Source organism: Embiotoca jacksoni, unplaced genomic scaffold (genome assembly GCF_022577435.1).
Source record: "Embiotoca jacksoni isolate LCO1_2020_lvr unplaced genomic scaffold, fEmbJac1.0.p SCAF_68, whole genome shotgun sequence".
Lineage (NCBI taxonomy): Eukaryota > Metazoa > Chordata > Actinopteri > Embiotocidae > Embiotoca > Embiotoca jacksoni.
The window spans coordinates 1,495,458-1,516,362 of NW_027185423.1; the positions used below are offsets into that span (position 1 = coordinate 1,495,458).

At 42.1% G+C, this 20,905-nt stretch overlaps 2 protein-coding genes and 1 long non-coding RNA gene across 4 annotated transcripts; 1 reads left to right on the forward strand and 2 right to left on the reverse strand.

Annotated features, from left to right (window-relative positions):
• Positions 1-902: 902 nt before the first annotated feature.
• On the reverse strand, positions 903-6,862 carry LOC138214187 (uncharacterized). Of its 2 annotated transcripts, XR_011179608.1 has the most exons (6): positions 6,684-6,862; positions 5,036-5,074; positions 4,514-4,558; positions 4,196-4,294; positions 3,256-3,277; positions 903-2,786 (listed from the first exon to the last, which is right to left on the reverse strand). It is a non-coding gene; the product is annotated as an uncharacterized lncRNA (long non-coding RNA). The 2 variants fall into 2 exon arrangements; XR_011179607.1 differs by having other exon boundaries at positions 4,196-4,558.
• A 2,198-nt stretch (positions 6,863-9,060) lies between these two features.
• On the forward strand, positions 9,061-11,777 carry LOC138214183 (low affinity immunoglobulin gamma Fc region receptor III-A-like). Its single transcript, XM_069175574.1, has 5 exons — positions 9,061-9,126; positions 9,827-10,093; positions 10,192-10,452; positions 10,558-10,704; positions 11,566-11,777. The coding sequence occupies exons 1-5, from the start codon at positions 9,096-9,098 to the stop codon at positions 11,613-11,615; spliced, it is 756 nt and encodes a 251-aa protein (XP_069031675.1). The 5' UTR covers positions 9,061-9,095; the 3' UTR covers positions 11,616-11,777.
• A 588-nt stretch (positions 11,778-12,365) lies between these two features.
• On the reverse strand, positions 12,366-19,183 carry LOC138214181 (low affinity immunoglobulin gamma Fc region receptor II-b-like). Its single transcript, XM_069175571.1, has 6 exons — positions 18,981-19,183; positions 17,003-17,266; positions 15,613-15,855; positions 14,911-15,030; positions 13,908-13,979; positions 12,366-13,730 (listed from the first exon to the last, which is right to left on the reverse strand). The coding sequence occupies exons 1-6, from the start codon at positions 19,009-19,011 to the stop codon at positions 13,678-13,680; spliced, it is 783 nt and encodes a 260-aa protein (XP_069031672.1). The 5' UTR covers positions 19,012-19,183; the 3' UTR covers positions 12,366-13,677.
• Positions 19,184-20,905: the final 1,722 nt, after the last annotated feature.

Sequence of the window (20,905 nt, forward strand, 5' to 3'; positions counted from 1 at the left end):
TGTCAGCGTGGTCTCGTTGTAACAAAAGGAGGAATATTTTGTCTGTTTAGTAACACTGAAGATTGCAACTGATGTGAAAAAAGCATCATTCGTGTGTTGAGTATGAAAAAGAAGTGGAGGCAGCAGGAGAGCGCCGAGAGGAGTTTGTGGTTCTCATCCGTTTTTGTGCCGTCTGTCGGTGAATTCTCTCAAAACTTCACATTAATGTTACTTCAGCTGAACAAACAGGAAATGTGTTCTCCTCCGCAATTTGCTGAATCAGGCGTATCAAGCTCGTGTGGGCCGGCTGTGGTTGGACAATCTGTGCTGAAGCAAAGTGTTAATTCTGAGAAGAGAGGGCACTCTGACACTTTCAAACACACTAACACATCCACAGCTGTATTAAAAACACCTCCAATTTAGATTAAAAATGCAGTGAAATGACTTCAAATTCTTTAAAAACACAAGTGTATGAGCATTGGAAGCAGGTTTAATTGACTTATAATTATTATTGCAGTGTGGTTGAAAGCTGCTGAGGTTTGGTTGCTCAGTAAAGTTGTTTTTGGTTGTTTTTTGTGGTTAAAACGCAGACAATCTGTCAACGGATGGACTCATTAACTTTTCCTGGTATGTGCTGTCGTGATGGTAAAACCGCTGCAGTTCAGTGGACGTCACAACGCAAAGTATTTCAATTTAAATCTATTTGTCATCATTCTTTAAAGAAGGAAGAAACACTGGCTCACGTCAGCAAGAAAAACTGAATTAGAATGAATGTACCATTAAACATAGTTGAAGCAGCCGTAAGCAAAACTTCATATTAATAAGACCTCAGTAAAAAAAATGTTTGTTCAAAATATGGTTAAAACCAGAATACTAACAGGGACTAATAAAGACCAAAGATACCAATTGACAAATTATTTTCTCATAAAAAAGAAGTTTAATAAAGTCATATATGAAATAATAAAGTATTAGATTATATATTAATTGCAGCGGTGATACCATAAAACCTTAAACAATAGATATGTGGCGTTTCCCTATAAAAGGCACAAGTGCAGCCCCGAAAAATAAATAAACCCCTTTCTCACACAAATTACATTCATGTACAAATCATTTGCAATAAAAGTCGATTTTGTAGGAAATACATGTATAACTCAAAGCACAATCATGGGCCACGAGCAACAGGACATTTTAACATTACATTTATCAAAAACAACAATCTTTCTCACGACAATCAACACTCACAATCCTGAACATGCCCACTCAGCAATTATTCTCACATATTTTGTCAAATAACATATAAAAATAACATAAACTCTGGTGAGTAGAAAAAAAAACATCTTACTTTTTCTTTGTCTGTTTGTCACAGACATTTTTACAATATGATGGCTCAGCGTCAACATTAACAATTGACACATTAACATTACATTACATTTCATTACATTACATTTCATTTATCTGACGCTTTTATCCAAAGCGACTTAAAATAAGTTCATTTCACCCATGAGGGTTCAAAACCAGAACAAGAATCAAGAAAATACAATTTCTTCAAGAAAGCCAAACTACAAAGTGCCATCAGTAAGTTCCATTTTAACAAAGTGTTAAGCATCACAGTCATGGCAATAATCACATTAAATCGAGTGTAATTAGTTAGCATCTAAATAAAATATGTAATCTACATGTATTCATATTGTGGGGCAATTAAGTCTCAAAATATAAAACTTTGTGTTTGTGCGATCTCCACTTCCACAGCAACACGGAGTATGACTAAGAACTGGAAAACAATCAGTCACGTCAGTAAACTCTTAGTGTAACGTACGCAATGTTTCCTACTCCAGGAAGTAGTCGGACCCTTACACACCACCTAGCAACCACCTAGCAACAGAGGAGATTTCTAGTCTCCAACTGAATAAATACAGAACATAGAAACACTAAACTGATCAGCGAGCTCAGTCTGGTTGGAACAAAGATATCTGGTGAACAAAGATATCTGATGAACAAAGATATCTGATGAACAAAGATATCCGATGAACAAAGATATCTGATGAACAAAGATATCTGATGAACAAAGATATCCATGTTCTCATGTGTTTTTAACAATTTAGCTCCGTGTCATGTGTTCAAACCAAACCGGTCCAGCTAGCCTCCTCTAGGACTGTAAGTGCGTGACTATCCGTGGTGTTACGGTACGGGTGCTCGGAGCGACCAAAAAGGACCAAAAGAGACCCGACTTCACCAAATGGGTCATTTAATAGAACTATAACAAGTAGAAACTACATTATACTACTTATTATATGAAACTCTATTCTAAGTCTATTTTCCCACTGAGGAGGAGGAGTGATGTTTCTCGTGATGAGCAGGATGTGATGTCATGATGATTTGAACAAGCTCCAAATGTACAGTTGACCAATCAGGTCGCTGGGTTGGAACGACTTGCTCTGTAACTGCAGTTGCAACCCTATCTACTGTCTCTGTTGTAAACCAACACAATGCAAAGTAGTGCAAACTCCTAGTCGTGTAAAATCCATGATTAACCGTAGTAATAATAAATAAATCATAAAACCGTCTGATGAGCTGTGTGATGGGATTGTAGCAGGTGGATGAGTGGCGTGTACTGGTCGGTTAGATGGGAGTTGCGGTTCCAGTGCTACGCCCTGCTGCCGCTGTTTCAAACTACAAAACACTGATGTCGCTGACTGTTCCTCGATCGCTGTCTGACATTACTTCCATCTTGGTCCTGTCCAGTTGTATTATCACCAATCATCCTGATTGTTGTGGGGTCATCTGGTATCCCGTGTTCTCCTTGGCCCCTATACAACACAACACAGGCATGTGTTTTAAAACGCTCCGGTCAACACGTGATTAAGTTTAGACGAAAGCTTTTTGTTGAAGCTCGAGAGCAAACCTTAAACCTGAGGTAGAAAGTTCTTTGAAAGGCAGGAAAGAGAAAAGCAACAGAATTTGGAAATACAGCCCTACTTCTGCAACTCTCCACACTCCTGGGTCTGTCCTCAGCCTCTCCCACATGGAAATATAAGATGGAAATCCTGAATACAGATCCAAGAGCAGGTGCAGAAGTCTCAGACCACTTGAAATATACGATGCTAAAAGATGTTTGAAGCATCTGAGGAAGCAAAGAAGCCAGAAGAAAGAACGAATAGCAGGTAAACAGTCATGTTTAATTCGTCCCGACCAAACCAAGGATATAATCAGACAGAGGGATAGTGAAAGGCTGGAAAGGCTAGTTAGTTAATGCCGTCATTTACATTCTGTGCTTACCTCTCATATCTGGCAGAATGATCTGTTTGACAGAATTAGGAAACACAAGAGTGCCATAAACATTTAGTAATTTCCAACTATAAAAGAACACCAAGTACACAGAGGTCTGCCGGTCAAAACTTGAGCTACTTGAAATCCTTTTAACACACTGACACTTCTTTGCTCACTGCAGCCTCGGCGACCTCGAACTTTGACCTTTGACCACCAAACTCTAATTAGGTCATCCTTGAGAACAAGTGAACGATTGTGTAACATTTGAAGAAATTCCATTTAAACGTTCCGAATGGTGCGTTCATCAGCAACTGGGAAGTGGGAAAGTATGACAAAATAATAATGACTCCATTTCATCCCCGTGATGGTCTACATGGGTGATGACCAGGTTTTTTGTCACTCTTCTGTACTAAGACAGCAAATAGAGCAGACTTTCTAGGGGCTGCCATGTTGCCTTTTTTGTTGTCGTCATGGGAACGCTCTCGGGGTCACCAGGTGGAACTTTCCTGCTTCCCAGCCACCTGAACGCACCGATAGATAAGATGTTGACGTGAATGTGTCAAAATCAAATCAGTTCATCTTTGGTATCAAGTCAATGTTTTTGCCAAGTTTGAAGACATTCCTTCAAGGTGTTCTGTAGATATCACGAGAACGTGACGGACGGACAGATAATGCTTCCTGTTTCGCCATCGCCGGCACGAAGGCAATCAGGCAATCTGGAGTCGATGAAACTTTGATAAACGGCGTGATTTTGAAGAGGTCTGCGTGCGTGAGACTTCACAAATGCATTTTTCAAAATACATCCTTACTTTCCACCTCGTTACATCAAGAACTCACGATTTCCTGAATGTTGTCACTGAACATAAGGAGGTTGAAATTTGTCTGTTTTTGAGGATACTGGACTGAACAATCGGACCGAAGCTGCCGTAGGCAGAAATAAGCAACTTACCTCCTTTAGATTTATTCCAGCAACAGTATACGATGAGACCACCAACAGCAACAACAGCAACAACAACAACAACACCACCAACAGCAACAACAACATTCCCTGTGGTAAATGAAGGAAAATAAGAGATAACAGATTTTTCACTGAGCTGATTTCACCTCTTCATATGTGTGCATTTAATCTCTATCTGTTACAACAGTGGATCTATGATGAAAATACCTTACCGACTATCAATAAGGGTAAAAAAATAATAATAATAATTCTGTTGTGAAAACAGCAAATAAAACATGGCGATGAACTGTAAATAATCTGCTAAATTACAGTTTTCTGTTGCGTTGTTCGGGCTTGGAGTGGTCTGCTGGTCACCTGAGGCAGCAATCAAAATACACAATGAGACAAAAATTAGAAAACCTGTTTGCACACAACAGCAGCAGTGTCAGAAATTTCAGGGCAGGAAGGGCAGAAACCAAACAGACGGCAAAGAAGAACCAAAACCACAATATTTTGACATCATTGTACAGTAAGATGTACATATAACGACTGTTTTTGGGGCATCAGATGGACCCCCGCACCACGGTTTGGGAACCACTGAGCTAGACTACAGTGGTACACGTTAGAGTTAGAGTTACATGTTTAGAATTATGTCTCTTCGGGTGTGAACATGGTTCGTCGTCTCGTCAAATTTGCATTAAAGGTGACGTAATTAACCAAGTCTGATGTAGTCAGTCACATGATGCACACCCCTTCAAGTTACCTGATGTACTGAAATGAAGGTGAGCGCTGATTATATATGACGACACACATGGTACTAACTGCTCTGTGCAAATACTCAAGACAAATTACCTTCACGTCCTTTGATCTCCCGGTTCTCTTCTTTCACAACTGTTAAAAAGAAAGTGTCGTACTGTTATACAGACAGGTTTGATAAAGTCTTGCACATGTTATTGATAAATACTCTGACGGCAGAAACTAAATACAGACTTGTAAATCACTTTCTAAAACAATGAAGTCATTCAACAAAAACTGTGACCGTCTTTAAATGTAGGATTTTCTTTTGGATTTTGTCAATTCAGTCCTTGGTACGGTGCAGGCTGTGTGCCATAAATATGACGACTGAGAGGCCATAGGTGGCTGACTGGATCTCTTCCTTATTCTACTGAATGAGTCAATAAGTTCACCTCCTTATGTCATGAGACGAGAAAAGTACAAGCAATCGAGTTGATATGGAACTAATGCTGCATTAGTTCGAATGAACTCGTGAGCTCGTGGTTACAACATGGGAAGTCGTGTGCACCGGCAGTCGTAAAATCAACGTGGACGGCATCTCGAAGCCACACAGGCTAACGATTTAGCAAGCTACCAGCAGGGGTAACGTGATGCAGGAAACACCAAGACACAGACGGAAAAGATGAGGCTGTTGGGAAGATCAACATTTTCCTCAGACGCAGGCTGTTTTCTAAGTTATGAAGACAAACTCTACACGACTGAAATTACAATATAAAAGCTGAACATCCAACTAAACACGAACCTCCATGACCTCTGACCTTTCTGTAAACATCACCAAACACGTTACAACTCATGAACTCCAGGCTTGTAGAAAATTTAGATTTCCGACGTCGTGAATACCACAAGAGGGCGCCGTTCAGACGGACTCTTCTGTGTACACGATAAATACGACAACATTTGAATGCAGCATATAACTTCACGTTACTGAAACAGGACATTGCAGTTTCATATTCCTGCCAACAGGTGTCACAACCAGCCTTTAAGAAAACAAGACGTGTCCCATCCTCACCAGAGGTTCTATACAAATAAAGCCGAGTTGAAATGAGTAAATATCTTGTTGGAGTTAATTCCAGAAGGACCAGAACTCGGATCAGATGGAGTTTATCTAATGACACCATGATTCCTCGTGGAAAACATTGACTGACTTTGTATTTCAGGAGAGAAGTTGATGCTTTTTTAATTGGAATTTATTGGAGCCCCTAGTGGCCCTCGGTGGTATTACACTTTAGAGGCACTTCCGCACTGACTTCTCTTTTCAGACCCGGAAACTACGTCCACTTTTAGGGTCATGACACTGCAGTTTCTTACCCGTTTATTATCTAAAAAACAATGAACTGCACCTCACCCACATCTTACAACAGTGTATATTTACATTGAAATTCACATTTGTTTTAGGAATGCTATTCTCTAGCACAGCCTCAGTTACACGTATGTGAACTACTCGGTTAACCGAATGCTTAGCTGAGCTCGGTGAGCGGCTGACTGGGACCGAACCCGACTGGCACATCTCATCTTCCACTATTGGCCCTTTAATGGCTTTGACATCAGACGCTCTGGCCTCTCAGTAATCTTAATTTGGCACACAACCATGATAGAGAGGCTCTTCTGTGATAAATGAACCACCTCTATATTTCTACGGATCATCAAAATGGGGATTAATGTTATTAGAAAATGTTTGTAGGAATGTGGTGTTTAAAGTTCTTACCAAGAGTCACATTAGTCCATTTATTGTTAACACCACAACAGTACTTTCCTTCATCTGACTTCTTCACTCCAATGATGCTGAGGGAAGCGTTTCCCTTTTTTAGATCTTCTTGGGAAATAGATATTCTGTTTGTGTAGTTTTTGTGTACGAACTTTACTTCATGTATCTTAAACGTGTAAATCTTATCTGTTTTGTTCCACCTCAGTACAAATTCGTTATCCTTATAATTAAAATCAAATTTTGGGATGCATGGGAGAGTAGTGTTGCTGCCAACCACTGCTTCTACTGGATCCATTTTTTCAAAATCTGTTGAATTAGAAGGACAGTCTGGACCTGCAATAAAGACAACAAATAAATATTAACACGGGGTAAAAAATTATAAAATTTTAAGTAAGTCGGCTTTTGATTGTTTAAGTCTAAGTTTATTTATGGCAGGGACCATGTACAGAAAACATTCATCACAAAAAGAGAGGAGATGCTCTGTTTCAGATTTATCTACTATCTCATTTCCATCTGGAGTCCCTGGTAAAGCAGGAAAAAACAATCTAACATGAAATAACAAATAAAACCGTCTACTACACATTGACTAACAGCCCACCAACACTCACCCTCCTCACACAGTCACATACTCACACAACATGATGCAACATCAGAACATTACACACATGCAACACTTGTAAAGACAAGTTGTCAGATTTAACATCAGTGCTGACAAGTTTGGATATTTAAAATCCATGTATTAACTGCGGGGGAAAAGATGGTGAAGTCTGTGCAAGTTTTTAGATTGACGGGCAGTTTTTTTCAATTCATTAATAGATTTAAAAGAAAAAGCAGATTGTGCAGGGCCTGTTTGCTTTGTGACCAGCATGACATGCAGTAATAAAAACAATTTTTTTAAATCATTGCATTCAAATATGTCATTATGTAACTTGTGAATTTAAATTAGAATAAAATTGAAGTGCTGTTGGCAGCAGATATCCATACATGGAGTCCCAGTCCTATAAAGGTCTTTTTACATCTTTTTTATGCAGCATAAAAATAGTTTTGAGAGTACATAAAACTATGAGATGAGAATAAAACCATTTGGAACATATTCACCCTCACAGTTTGGTTGGTTTTGTTCACAGACTTGACAATCTGGATGATGTTAATTAGGTCACATGCTCCACTCCTCTCATTCCCCTGCAGGCAAACTGTAAAAGATCCAACTTCCTGAACTGTCTGTAAACTTTCTGACTCCTGGATTTGATTTTTACAGCCTGCAGGTCCATTTCTGAACTTAGAAAGACTAAAGTGAGTCTTTCCTGAAGCGACTGTCGACCTACAGCCTGAAAAGTTCAATATTACTGCCAATTCCCAACCCGCGAGTTGTTCAATGAATGGCAGCAGATTGAACATTAAAGACAACGTTTTCTCATTATTACGAGATTCAGGATTGTGATTTAAATCTCGTTTCTTCCCCTACATGGCTGTTGCTCTAAAATGTAATTGTAATAAGACAACCGGAGCCACATTTTCTAGATTCAGCCGGAGCCCACTGACGGATCATGATCCTGCCGGTGTGGAAATCGCGCTTACCTGCCGAGCTAACAAGTCCAAGAATCACCAACAAGTTGACATCATATGTCATATTCAAACCGAAGTCGATGTTACTCAATCCAGCTTCGGTGGTTATTAAATATTTAAAGTACTCTCGCCGACTTTATCCGCGCACAGACCTACACGTCGTCTGCAATTACTGAAAACGAAAGTAAAACACTTGTGACGCTGCGGAGCACCTTTCATAGATTTGAATGAAGTTCAACGTTTTTTACAGATGATTGAGGGGCCAATAATAAAACAGACAGCTGCATACCAGAAAAAAAAATCAAATCAATTTGAGAACAAATTAAAAGGAAAATAAGACGATTTGAAAACCAGTTTGAGACCAAAAGAGATTTAAAAGCTAAAATGATAATAAGAGTGGTAAAATAGAGTGAGATAAGAACTACAGACTGAAAACGAGTATAAAAATGAGGATTAAAAAAAATAGAAATTAATCAGAAGGTAGGATTAAACATGAGATGGTGAGAGGGTGAGAAGAATTAAAAGTACTTGAAAGTAGCTAAATGGATGATAAAAGGTATGAAAGTGTGGATGAAATAAATAAATGAAAGCAAATTGATCAAAAGAAACTTTTAAAAGTAAGTATAATAAAATTAGGATGGTGGGTTTTTAATTTACATTTAATAGGTTGTGGTTGGAACACATTTTGTTTCAGGACCGGTAACTCAATCAGTTTTAGAGCTAGAGGAAGAAGGCTTAGATTGCGTGTTTGTTTTTGTTCAGCCTGCAGTGATGGATTTCCGCTGTGAGCTCAGGATGTGTTCATGTGGCCGAGTTAGAGGAGCAGACATACTGAACGGACTCGGTATGGAAGCCGCATCACTCTGCCTGATGATCTGTAAGAAATGTTTTCCTTTTATCAAATAACTTTTAGAGTAGTGTGATTTGAGCACAGGAAGTAATCATTTCTAGTCACCTGCTACACAAAGATTAAAACGTCTATGTTCACATTTTTGTGGCTGTTTATCTATCAAATCTTAATTTCTTGGTGAATGAGTCCAATTCCATGTTAAACACAGTATTTAGCTGCACTAACTGTCGGTTAAATGTCATTTCCCCCTCAGGTGACCTTTTATGTGATTGTATGTTTGAACTAAAGACTGTGTGCGGACTGATGTCATTTTTTCCAACTTTTCACAGCTGTTGCTCTTTGAGATTTGAATCCTACTAGCTATAGAAAGTCCAATTTTTAACATGTTTGTCGTGAATTTAATATATCATTTCACAACGGTGCTATAATGGTACTTTCTATGGTCAGCCATCACCCTGAGTAAAGATTTCCACTGTCTCAATAAAAGTAGGTCGACAGGAAGTCATTTCGTGGTGTTTAAATGGCTGAAAAATTAAGAAAATTCAACATGTCGTATAAAACCACTAAAAGCTTTCGCTGCGACTAAATGACGCGAGAAGTGAGAAATCATTTTTGGAATTTGGGTGAACAGATTTCCATTTTGTCCAAATGAACTAAAGTACATGCGGTTCAACCTCCAAACAGAAGCTCAACCTGAAGGTCTGTCACTTCCTGTTTTGACCCGCAGCAGCCACGCTGAGCATCCAACCGGACAGGTCTCACCTCTTCCTGTATGAGTCCTTCACTGTGAACTGTGCGGTGCCGGGGAGCTTCAGCGGCTGGACGTTGAGGAGAAACACCACCAAGGAGTTTGGTGTTTCGTGTGAGGAAGGGTGGGGTTACCTCAGAGGGTCGTCGTGCACGAATCCCAGCGCCTCCCCGACGGACGACGGGCAGTACTGGTGCGAGTCGGGGCGGGGCGAGTGCAGCAACGTCATCAACGTCACAGTGGCCAGTAAGATCGTAATTCATGAGACTCCCAGACGTTGTTTTGCAATGAATTTTAAAGGTTCTCTTGGCCAACTAATGATTTTGAACTTGTCTTTTGTTCAGCTGTTGATGTGATCCTGGAGATCCCTGCACTTCCTGTGGCGGAGGGCGACCGAGTGACGCTGCGCTGCTCCCACAAAAGAAAATACAAGACGAAATCCTCGTCACCTTTCAACGCCACGTTCTACAAAGACGGCGTTTTCATCGGGTCGGGGCCCGAAGGAACGAAGACCCTCCCGGCGGTGTCCAAGTCTGACGAAGGCCTCTACAAGTGTGGACACCCCACGGAGGGAGAGTCGCTGCAGAGTCCACTGGCTGTGAAAGGTGACGATGGGAAGACGTTTATTCATGAAATGAACACTAATAACTGCAGTGACAGACACACATTCGCTTTTTTGACCAAAGAAAACTGATGTTTCTACCTCGCAGTCAGAGCGTCCTCTCCTCCTCCTCCTCCTCCTTCCCCTTCTCCTCCTCTGATGTCTCTGGCCAGACTGGTGGTTACGATCCTGCTCTTCCTCCTCTACACCGTCGTCCTCATCCTCTGTATATACTTGTACTGCAGCTGGGCTCGAGGTGAGAACCAATCACGACAGAACACACTCGGATGTTGGGTTCAGGGAAATTAGCCGCTTATTAGCATTGTTGTTGTCTGATTGTTAACTTCAGATTAGCTGTTTGTTTTTCCCCAAATTAGCTGTTTGTTAGCTTTGTTAGCTGGTTGTCAGACTGTCAACACCGAGCTCTACCGGGACCTTCTGAGGTTCTGGTTCTGGTTCTGGTTCGGACTTCTTTTCTGCTTCGTAGTCTTCAGGTCAGTCTGGGTTTTGTGCTTCCTGTTGGATTGTCTGTCTTGTTTCACTTCCTGTCCTTTGTGTGATCGTTGGCCCCACCCCCTGATTAGTTTCACCTGTCCCTCGTTGTCCTTCCCTCTCTGCTGTATTTCAGTCTGTGTGCTCTTCTTCTTTCCTCTCTGTCAGTTTGTTTCATTTCCCCGTTTGTTGTTGCATCTTTTTGAAATCCAGAGAACAACAAACCGCCTAACGTTCGCGTGGTCACAACAAAAGTGTGGAACTCAGGTATGTGGTTACCATGGCGATCAGTCCAGTACCAGAGAACCAACAGGGAGCTTGAGGATAAGCAGTGGGCCGGCCTGTTGTGGCCGATGAGGTGTTTGTCCTTCAACGTTCAGGACAGACCCGCATGTTGTTTGCAGATGTTACAGCTGCGGTCGCTATGGTTAATGTTGTCAGCAGCTGTTGTCACGGCAACAGCAGAAGAGGAGCACTGTTCGAAAGCAGGAAGTGAAAGGTGTCGGCAGAGCGTCGTGACAGCCGATGACTGACGGATGTGTGCGACGAGACCCGAGTTTGTTGTGCAACACCCACTCGTGTGAAACAAAACCTGCACCGCATCAAGTTTCTTTTGTCTCTGCAGTTCGAGCTGAAGCCAGAAAGAAACGGTCAGCTGGTCTCACGGCAGACTGAGGAGGCGAAGAAGAGCGACAACTTGTGGAGCAAACCTGTATTCTCATGTTTTTTTAATCTTTTAGAGTTGTTTAGTTCTGAAATGCTTATGTGATGTTTTCACAAAACAATCTGCAGAGTTTCTTGTTTGAACAGAAAAATAAACGTTATGTTTACTAATTATGTTTTTTTGCATTTCTTATTCTAATGTGACTGTTTATCTTATTCTGTTGTTAAATCACCTCTCAGGAATAAATCCGTTGAGTTGGGTTGGGTAAATGTTTTTGGAGCACACACACACACACACACACACACACAGATATACACACACACACACACACACACATATACACACATACACACACACACACACACACACACACACACACACACATATACACACACACACGCACACACACATATATATATATATATACACACACACACACACGCACGCACACACGCACACACAGTCATGATGTGGTTCATCGGCATACCTCATCCTGTCAGACTTGTTCTTTATTAATACTCAGGTGTGACGTTGATTGACAGCTGCTGTCCTGCATTCGAAACCTTCTTGAAGTAAAAACGTTTCGATCATCAGCCAAATGTGTCTAAAGTCTGAAAAGCTCCGTCGGTGTTTCTGAACTCATCTCCACGTATTTAACTGCTGTTGGTGTTTCGGGTTTAACTTTGTCGGCTTTAAGATACAGAAACGCATCATATCATTTTAAATATATTTATTTATGACACATTTGTTTTTCCTTCAGCTTTGAAGACTTCGTGAAAACATACCAACAAGAGACAAACAGTCCAAACTGAACCCGACTGAACACAAACATAGAAACATGACAACAAACCGCGAAACATTAGTTTCTGCTACTCACCATAATTTTATCAAGGATTATTTCCACGTAAATTAACAGCTTTTTATCCCGTTTATATTTTCCTTTTCTTCTGTCGACCCTTTAAAGAACATGTTAAAAAGACCAACAGTCTTTCCAGTGCAATTCTGAATGTTGGCCACTAGGTGTCGCCGTTTTAACTGTTACAAACGCTTCAGACTTGAGAACGCTGGCTATAATTTGAAAAATCCATCGATCCTGCCTTGGAGAAAATGCAATTGTGTCTCTATGGTATCTGCTCATTATACAGTTTTTGAAGAAGCCATGAACACAGCAGTGGCAGGCAGCACACTAACTATTTTTTATATTAACAAGCAGCATTAAACAAATCCAAAAAAAATTAATACACACTATAATGTAGTTTTAAGCAGATAAAGAAGTGAAAATAATCATCTTTCCTGAGACAACGGTTCCAATTATTGACCTGTTTACATCGTGACATCTTCTGATAAATAGCCATAAAATGTATTTTCTGTTCGTTATAAACTTGCTGTTGATCGTTTTCTGCAACAAGTCAGAAACACTCGATTCCTTCATTACAAACATTTTATTTTGGTTACAGAAACTGAAGCTTCTGCTGTTTGAGTCCGGGGAAAGTTTGTATAATTTACAGCTGCTGTGTTGAGTGTGTGACCTTTCAGTCTGGTTTCTGTCATGAACTGTACTTAGAGAGGAACTGTTGGGGAGGAAGCTGGTGAAACAGACACCATTCATTACATTTAAAAAGTGAAACTCAAAGTCTCCAAATATACCCTCTTTCATTCAAACAGTTCAAGTTTAGTTTTCTTGCAGATTATTTTGGCTGCTGAGAGAGATAAACCGTAATCTGCAAAGACACAAAACACCCAAAGAGACACAAAAAGAGATGCAGACAATTTCACATTATCGTTAAAACCTGATCAAAAAATAAATAAATCAGCGACTACAAAGCATCACAAAAGTAGACAAAGAAACAAAGAGACTCCAATGAAATGCAAAACAGCCATGAAACATTAAAAAAATGACAACAAGGATGTCAACGACTACAAAGACAGTTTTGTGCAAATATTTAAAGATGAACGACGACTCGTCAGGAGCCTCAATTAACAGTAATGTTTCCGTTTCCTGTAAAATCATGTTAAACGCTCATTTTAACAGAAAATATGATAAACTCTCACTTTCGTACGTGCTGTTTGCGGTCAGATGGCGTCCAGGCTGAGCGTTGAGTAAAAGGTCGGCGTGGCGTCCAAATCTGTGCAGACAGATGAAGACAGAAAGCGTCAGAGCTGTAGGGAGGATCTGAGCCGAGCAATACACACGACCTCATGTCAAGGCATCCTGGGGAGTGACTGAATACAGGGGCGGAGCTTAGAGTCAGGTGGACCGACAAGTGTGCAGGAAAAGTGGGTCAAGACACCGGCCAGCTCACCTCTGACCCGTCGAGGTTTCACTTCCTGTGTGAAGGTGACGTCAGTGTACGAGACGGCGGAGTTCATTTTACCTGCAACAGAAAAACTGGATTTAAAGATCTGAACCCAGACGATGGTCGATTCAGAGTTAGAGACACAGGAGCGTGCAGTTTGAAGTTAGTTTGAGGCGAGCTGTGTTTCTGCTGCAGCCTCGAGCTGCCACCTGGGAGGTTCTTTTATTGTCTGCAGACGCGAACCACGTCAGAGTTTATTTTTTGTTTCGGGTTGGACGTTTGTGACATACGATTCCTCCCCAGTGAATGAAACTTCATTTACAAATGAACAGAAGAGCTACGCTGTGCTCGAGGTGTGTTTGTTATGTCTGCAGTGAAGGTGGTGGGGATGTTTCCAGCTCCCACCTGCCCATTATCAGACATCACAATCCGGCCATTGTGAAGCGCCGAATGTTGCGTCACCAGCTTCACTCATTCATTAGAAAAGAAGATTCAAGAAGACCTGTTTTTGGGGGCGTGTCTGTTTGATTGACAGGCCTGTGGTGCAGTCAGGTTACAGCTATCGGTGGGCGGGACGTAGTATCGTCAGGTTTCCGATCAGATCGGTCAGATCCACCGCTGGCTCCTCCCCCAGCTCGTCCAAATATGGTCACTTCCTGCTCCAAACTGCTCCGAACTAGCAAAGATGGTGACGGACAGAATCTGAACTGGAGAATTCATAACGTTCACAAACCAACGGGTGACGTCGCAGCTGGTTGCCTCTTGATTCTGACCGAACATCTGCAGCGTCAGCAGAAATGCAGATTCATCAGAGGAGTTTTTCCGTTGTCAGCGGTCCAGCTTCGGTGAGCCGGTACTTACTTCAGCCTCAGATTTCAGTTCTTGGCTGGTTTCGGACCCATCGTGGTCGAAAGCTTACGACCTGTGTCTGCAGGACTTCCGGCTGCTTTTAGAGCCCGACACTGAACCAGCAGGATGTCGGTTCTTATTGACGTGAGAACAGACTAACCTTTAATGCCCCTCCGGAGGCAGAGCAGCATCAGCAGCATCAGCAAGATGCAGACGCAGACGCCCACCACAGGAAGTAGAATGTGAGCGAAGGGTTGGTCGCATCGCTCAGGACGCCCTGCTTCGAAACAGAAACACCGCAGGTTGGCCTAAATGTACAACGAACCAAGAGAGGAACCGTGTCGATGTGACCTCCAACTTTCCACTTTCTAACCCTGTGCTCAGTTAAAAACATCTCTGGTCTCATCATCGGCACAATGTTCATTGTTGTTGACCGATCGGCGTCGAGGGAACCGAAGGTTCGTGAGCCGCGTGTCACTTCCATCTGATTTTATTTAACTTAAAAGGAACAAGGCAGGATTTTTATATATAAATTAACATCATTTGCAAGCTGATTAAACCAAACAAATCACACTAACCTTACGAATAAATACTGAGCATGCTCTGCGGCTAACTTCCTGTTCACCCCTAAACGCTAACTGTAATAAACTGTGTGGATGAATTTAGGATACAATCGGAAACAAGTAAAGAACACCAAATGTTGGTAAACTCTGATTGGTGCACAGAAACATGACATCACTTCTTCCAGCTGGGCCCCTCCCACTTTAAGATACATGTGAGACTATGAAACCTGTGCAGGTGGAACCATGCTGCTGACAGTAAGACATTTTTGGTTTTCAGGGCCTTGAAAGCAGCGACTCACCTCTGACGGTGAGCCTGCTGAGCGCTGATCCTCCATCTCCTGAGACGTTACACTTGTAGAGTCCTTCATCGGACTTGGAAACGCTCCCGATGGTGAAGTTTCCCGTCGAGCTGCTGCCAATGAGAACCTGGTCTTTGTAGAAGTCGGCGGTGAGGTTTGAGGTCGTCCCGGTTCTGCAGCGTAGAGTCACAGCTTCTCCCTCCGTCACGGGGAGGACGGGACTCTCCAGGATCACAGAACCAGCTGAGAGGCGAAAAGACACGACAACACATATTTAGTCAACTTTAGACTTTCTACACGTCACGCAAGAGTTTTCCTGCGTGCAAACGGTTGGGTTACACATTATTAGGAGACTTGGACGATAGACCACACTGCAACTCAACTTTTTGGAGCAAGCCCCTAGTGGTCCCCAGTGGTATTGCACTTTGTGTGCAGCCTTATCTTTTAACATGAATTTGGGTCTTCATACCAGACTTGCTAAAACAATTTTTTAAATCTTCAGTGTTGGACTGTTCACATGAAACGTGACAGATAGTTGTGTAAAGAATAGAATCAAAGCACCTGAAGCAGACATTTGAACCGTTGCACAGCTGAGCAGTTATGGCTGGATGTGGGTGTGAAAGTCCGACCGCTTGTAAAACAACAGGAAACCGTGTCAGGGTCAAGCCTTCTCTCAAAAGAAAGACACCTTCGGTTTAGCCTCCACAAACTACGCACTCAGAAAAAGGTTTGGACGAGATCACAGTTTGAGACTTCGACCCTGTTCGTGTACTTTTCTCTGACGAGTGTAAGACAAGCGTTGACATGCTGGTCCAGTGGACATTTTCCCATACAAGCAGGTACAGAGGTATTTTCTCAAAACCCAGATTATACTTGTTGCACTTTGTGGTTTATCAACATCTAAACGAACTGCTTTGACCACAAGAGGTCAGGCCTGAGGATAATATATTGGTTGTTTGAGGTATGTTTTGATCTTTTGCTACTTTGTTCAAACCAAGCGACAACCAGCAGTGACATCACCCCCCCCCCCCCCCCCCCCACCGATGGCTGTAACCTGACTGCACCACAGGCCTGTCAATCAAACAGACACGCCCCCAAAACCAGGTCTTCTTGAATCTTCTTTTCTAATGAATGAGGGATTATTTTCAGATGGACCTCCAGAAAACTAATAAGAAGGAGTGACTTTAGCTAACAACACCGAGATAACTGATGGACACATTTTATTCACTTTGGATTTGATGAGAGAAGTTGAATGGGAGTCTATGGAGCCGGAGGCTTTTTGGAGCCGACCTCTAGTGGCACTCGCTGGTATTGCAGCTGAAGACACTTCTGGATCAGAACCATTTTACAGACCTGAAGCTACGAACACAGGACTGTGGTTTAATCCCACCTGTCACAGTGATGCTGACGGTGTTGCTGCATCCTCCTGCTCCAGACTCACACCAGTAAACTCCAGTGTCTGAATAGTAAGATTCGCTGCAGAAGCAGTCAGATGAATTTCTTGGATTCCAGAAATGGGAACATTCTTCATTTACGTTCTCGGATGTGTTCCTCTTAACGATCCACTCGGTGGAGTCTTCCTGATGTTCACAGCTCAGAGTGATCGGCTCATACTGGAAGATCTGGGATCTGTCGGGGAAGACTGTCAGAGAAGCTGCAAGAAAGACAGAAGTAATGACAAACTGAGATTGTCACCAATCGGTAGGAAGTTGACACCAGGAAACCCTGGTTGATGTGTTAGTCAGCTGGTGGTTTCACCACAGATGATTGAAATCCCACGAGTCTGCGCTGCGCTGATTATTATTAACTATTAACATGCCCGAGCAGCCATCGAGACAAAAGAGCAGATCAGAGTCCAGAAGAGGTTTCTGCTGAAGCTTCATTTCTTTCCACTATAAAACCATCACACCAGAGGTACACCAGAGGTACACCAGAGGTACACCAGAGGTTCACCAGAGGTTCACCAGAGGTACACCAGAGGTTCACCAGAGGTACACCAGAGGTACACCAGAGGTACACCAGAGGTACACCAGAGGTACACCAGAGGTTCACCAGAGGTACACCAGAGGTACACCAGAGGTTCACCAGAGGTACACCAGAGGTACACCAGAGGTTCACCAGAGGTACACCAGAGGTACACCAGAGGTACACCAGAGGTACACCAGAGGTTCACCAGAGGTACACCAGAGGTACACCAGAGGTTCACCAGAGGTACACCAGAGGTTCACCAGAGGTACACCAGAGGTACACCAGAGGTTCACCAGAGGTACACCAGAGGTACACCAGAGGTACACCAGAGGTTCACCAGAGGTACACCAGAGGTTCACCAGAGGTTCACCAGAGGTACACCAGAGGTACACCAGAGGTTCACCAGAGGTACACCAGAGGTTCACCAGAGGTTCACCAGAGGTACACCAGAGGTTCACCAGAGGTACACCAGAGGTACACCAGAGGTTCACCAGAGGTTCACCAGAGGTACACCAGAGGTACACCATCACCCACCAGGCTCCCTACACAAGCACACTGAGATCCTTAGAGACACCTGCTCACTCTAATTAGCCCAGACATACCATCTACAGGTAAGTATATATATCAACAGTATATGTACAATAAATATTTACATGATTTCACCAACCCAAAGATATCCATAATAATTTACAAATATTTACAGTCCCTATAAATAGATTAAAATTATAAATACATGATTTCCCTAAATAAACAGAGCAACACATCTCTACTTCCCCCCTTCCTGTTTCCTGTGGTTGGTACACCCTGGGAAGAGGAAACAGGCAGAGGTGAGTCAGTGCAATATTTAAACCAACTTTTAATCTTCAGCTTGGCAATATATAAAGGCTGTTGTTATGTCACATAACTAATTAGATATTATCACAATCAGTCATCAACTGCACTTCTATCGTCTATTTGTTTGTTCAGGGGGAACAGAAGGAACCAACGACTCCCAGCATTCACAGTCCAACGATAAGTACATTTAATAAAACGTGTTCTCTCTTTGGCATCTTTATCACACCACATCTCAAATACTGTCTGCAGCAGAGCTAACGGGGGTGCGTCTCGTTGCATAACTACTTGTAAAGATAAAGCTGCAGACTCTTGTCTTTGAACCGTTCTGGTCCTCATGACGACCTGCTGAGTGTACTTTCAATTAAATATCGTTTTACAGGATTTGGGAATCATTGCATTCAGGTTTTTATTTACATTTTACACCGTTTCCCAACATTATTCAGAACCGGGTTTGGAACACAAATGCCACAGAGAAGATTCAACAAAGTTAAACACTAGGAACTGCTCATGAATAAGAGCGCAGGTCACGTTTTAGTGTCCGACTCACAGAAATCACTGGTACTCACCAACGACAGCGCACAGTGTTGTTATCTCCATGCTGCTCTGACACACCGACTCTTCTGGCAGGTCGTGTTGGGTGGAGGTGGGGGTTGGTGCTCCATCACACCTCTTCTGTCGAAACAGAGGCCACAGCTTCCTGCTGCGACGAAGTGCTCCAGGTCCGAATGTCTGACGAGTTTGTTTGTGCAGGAAGTGTTTTGTTTTTTTGTTTTTTTTTGACGGCTCAATTGTGAGCCGTTTGTGAACGTGGCCTCGGCCTCATTTTGTGTTCCTGCTGGACTGAATTCAGTTTTTGAGAAAACGGAACACAAACTTTTGTACTGATTGGTTGAAATATTCAATCTACAGTTGTTGTTATTCACCAGTCCAGTTAAAAGATTGTAAATATTACTTCAAGTCTCCATCGTCATCACCATTTGGTTCTGTTGAACTTTATAGTTTGTTTCATGTAAAATTAGCATTCAGTCTTGTGATTCCACCTCGAACGCCTTCTATTCACTTAAGTTTCCTTCCTAAGACACATTTTCCTCCTCAGACGCACAAACTTTACGCCCGGTTTGATTCTCTGTTGGTAAAGTTCAGTTCACGAGATCAATAACATTCACACCTCTTATGAGCCGAGTGTGAAGTATCGCAGTATAACCGCACAAAATATGTTCAATCGGTTCGTTTAAGTGTTTTACTGCCTTTCGTTGACATCTGAGGTGAACATCATCTTCCAGATGTACAAGCAGGAAGTAAACTGTTCTGGTCATGTGACCTTTGACATAGTCCCATGTTCATGGATCAATTTGAATAAAGATCATAAGTTGATTTTTTTTTTGTTGTTGTTGTTGTTTTTTTTGCCCGAAACCAACATTTTTAGAGCTTCCAGAAAAACAATTATTATTATTGTTGTTCTTTTTACTAATAACATTAATTTCTATCATTATCATTGCTGTTGTTATTTTTGCCGTTATTGTTTTTAATTCATTTTTTACTAATGCTATTATTATTATTGTTATTTGTACTTTTACTGTTATTGTTCCATTTTAGACCGTTTTCCTCTTTTCCAAACTTCTTCGTGATGACTTGTTGCTTTTCTCTGTTTTACATCAATTCCTGAGGAGTTTATGACTAACAGTCAGCTGATCAATCACAAGCAGTGATTTATACCAACGGCTCTGAGGGGCTTGAGGGACTTTTGGGGTTGCGTCTCTGTTGTAGATGGTGACCTCAGCTTTCTTCCTGGCTTTGAGTGAAGCAGTCATCAGAGGAATCAGAAACAACCCAGCGCTCTGTTGTAGCCACCCGTTTCCATCATTTCACATTTTTGAAGAAATCATGTTTTGTTTTTTTATCGAGTTTACCTTCAATACTACATTACCCACGATCCTCGGTGTCTGTTGCCATGGTGAAGCACGAAGTATAGCGACGCAGCCCAGAGCTCGTTTTGAGATGTGAATATATCTGCAGAAACACTCGGCGGAACATACAACCAAACAAATAAAAGTCCTCTTCACTTCAGTTTTTTTATAAGGATGAAAACTTTCCACAACATCCCCTTTAACACTTTGACAAGTTATGTGTTTGATGGAAAGAAAAGATTTGTCTCTTCCTCTTGTTTGCATTGTGGCTCCGGAAAGTTTCTTTTGTTTTCCGTCTAACATAATTGGTCCTTCGAGCCGGATCCCAACATCTCTCTCCGGAAGTAGCCTGAAACCGTGCACGGGGGAGTCTGGGACTCCTGAGGAAAGACCTCCACCCTGTTTCTTTATTGAAACAGTTTGGACATTGGTGAGGCCAGGACGAACTGGAGAGAGGAGGGGTGACGGGATCTTAGAACAAGACTGATTCACCATCAAACATCGGACACCCGGGTAAGACAACTTCTTTTGTTGTTGTTTTGATCTAAAGAGTAGACTAGGTAAACTAAACAGTCTGAGTAGAC

Bases quoted from the DNA above. Each gene is read 5' to 3' on its own strand.
- LOC138214183 (XM_069175574.1), top strand. From the start codon at position 9,096: ATGGAAGCCGCATCACTCTGCCTGATGATCT. The intron at 9,127-9,826 runs GTAAGAAATGTT...TTTGACCCGCAG, and splicing joins ATCACTCTGCCTGATGATCT to CAGCCACGCTGAGCATCCAA. The intron at 10,705-11,565 runs GTGAGAACCAAT...TTGTCTCTGCAG, and splicing joins GTACTGCAGCTGGGCTCGAG to TTCGAGCTGAAGCCAGAAAG.
- LOC138214181 (XM_069175571.1), bottom strand. From the start codon at position 19,011: ATGGAGATAACAACACTGTGCGCTGTCGTTG. The intron at 17,267-18,980 runs GTGAGTACCAGT...TCTTTCTTGCAG, and splicing joins AACACTGTGCGCTGTCGTTG to CTTCTCTGACAGTCTTCCCC. The intron at 13,980-14,910 runs GTTAGTCTGTTC...TTTCTGTTGCAG, and splicing joins CCTCCGGAGGGGCATTAAAG to GTAAAATGAACTCCGCCGTC.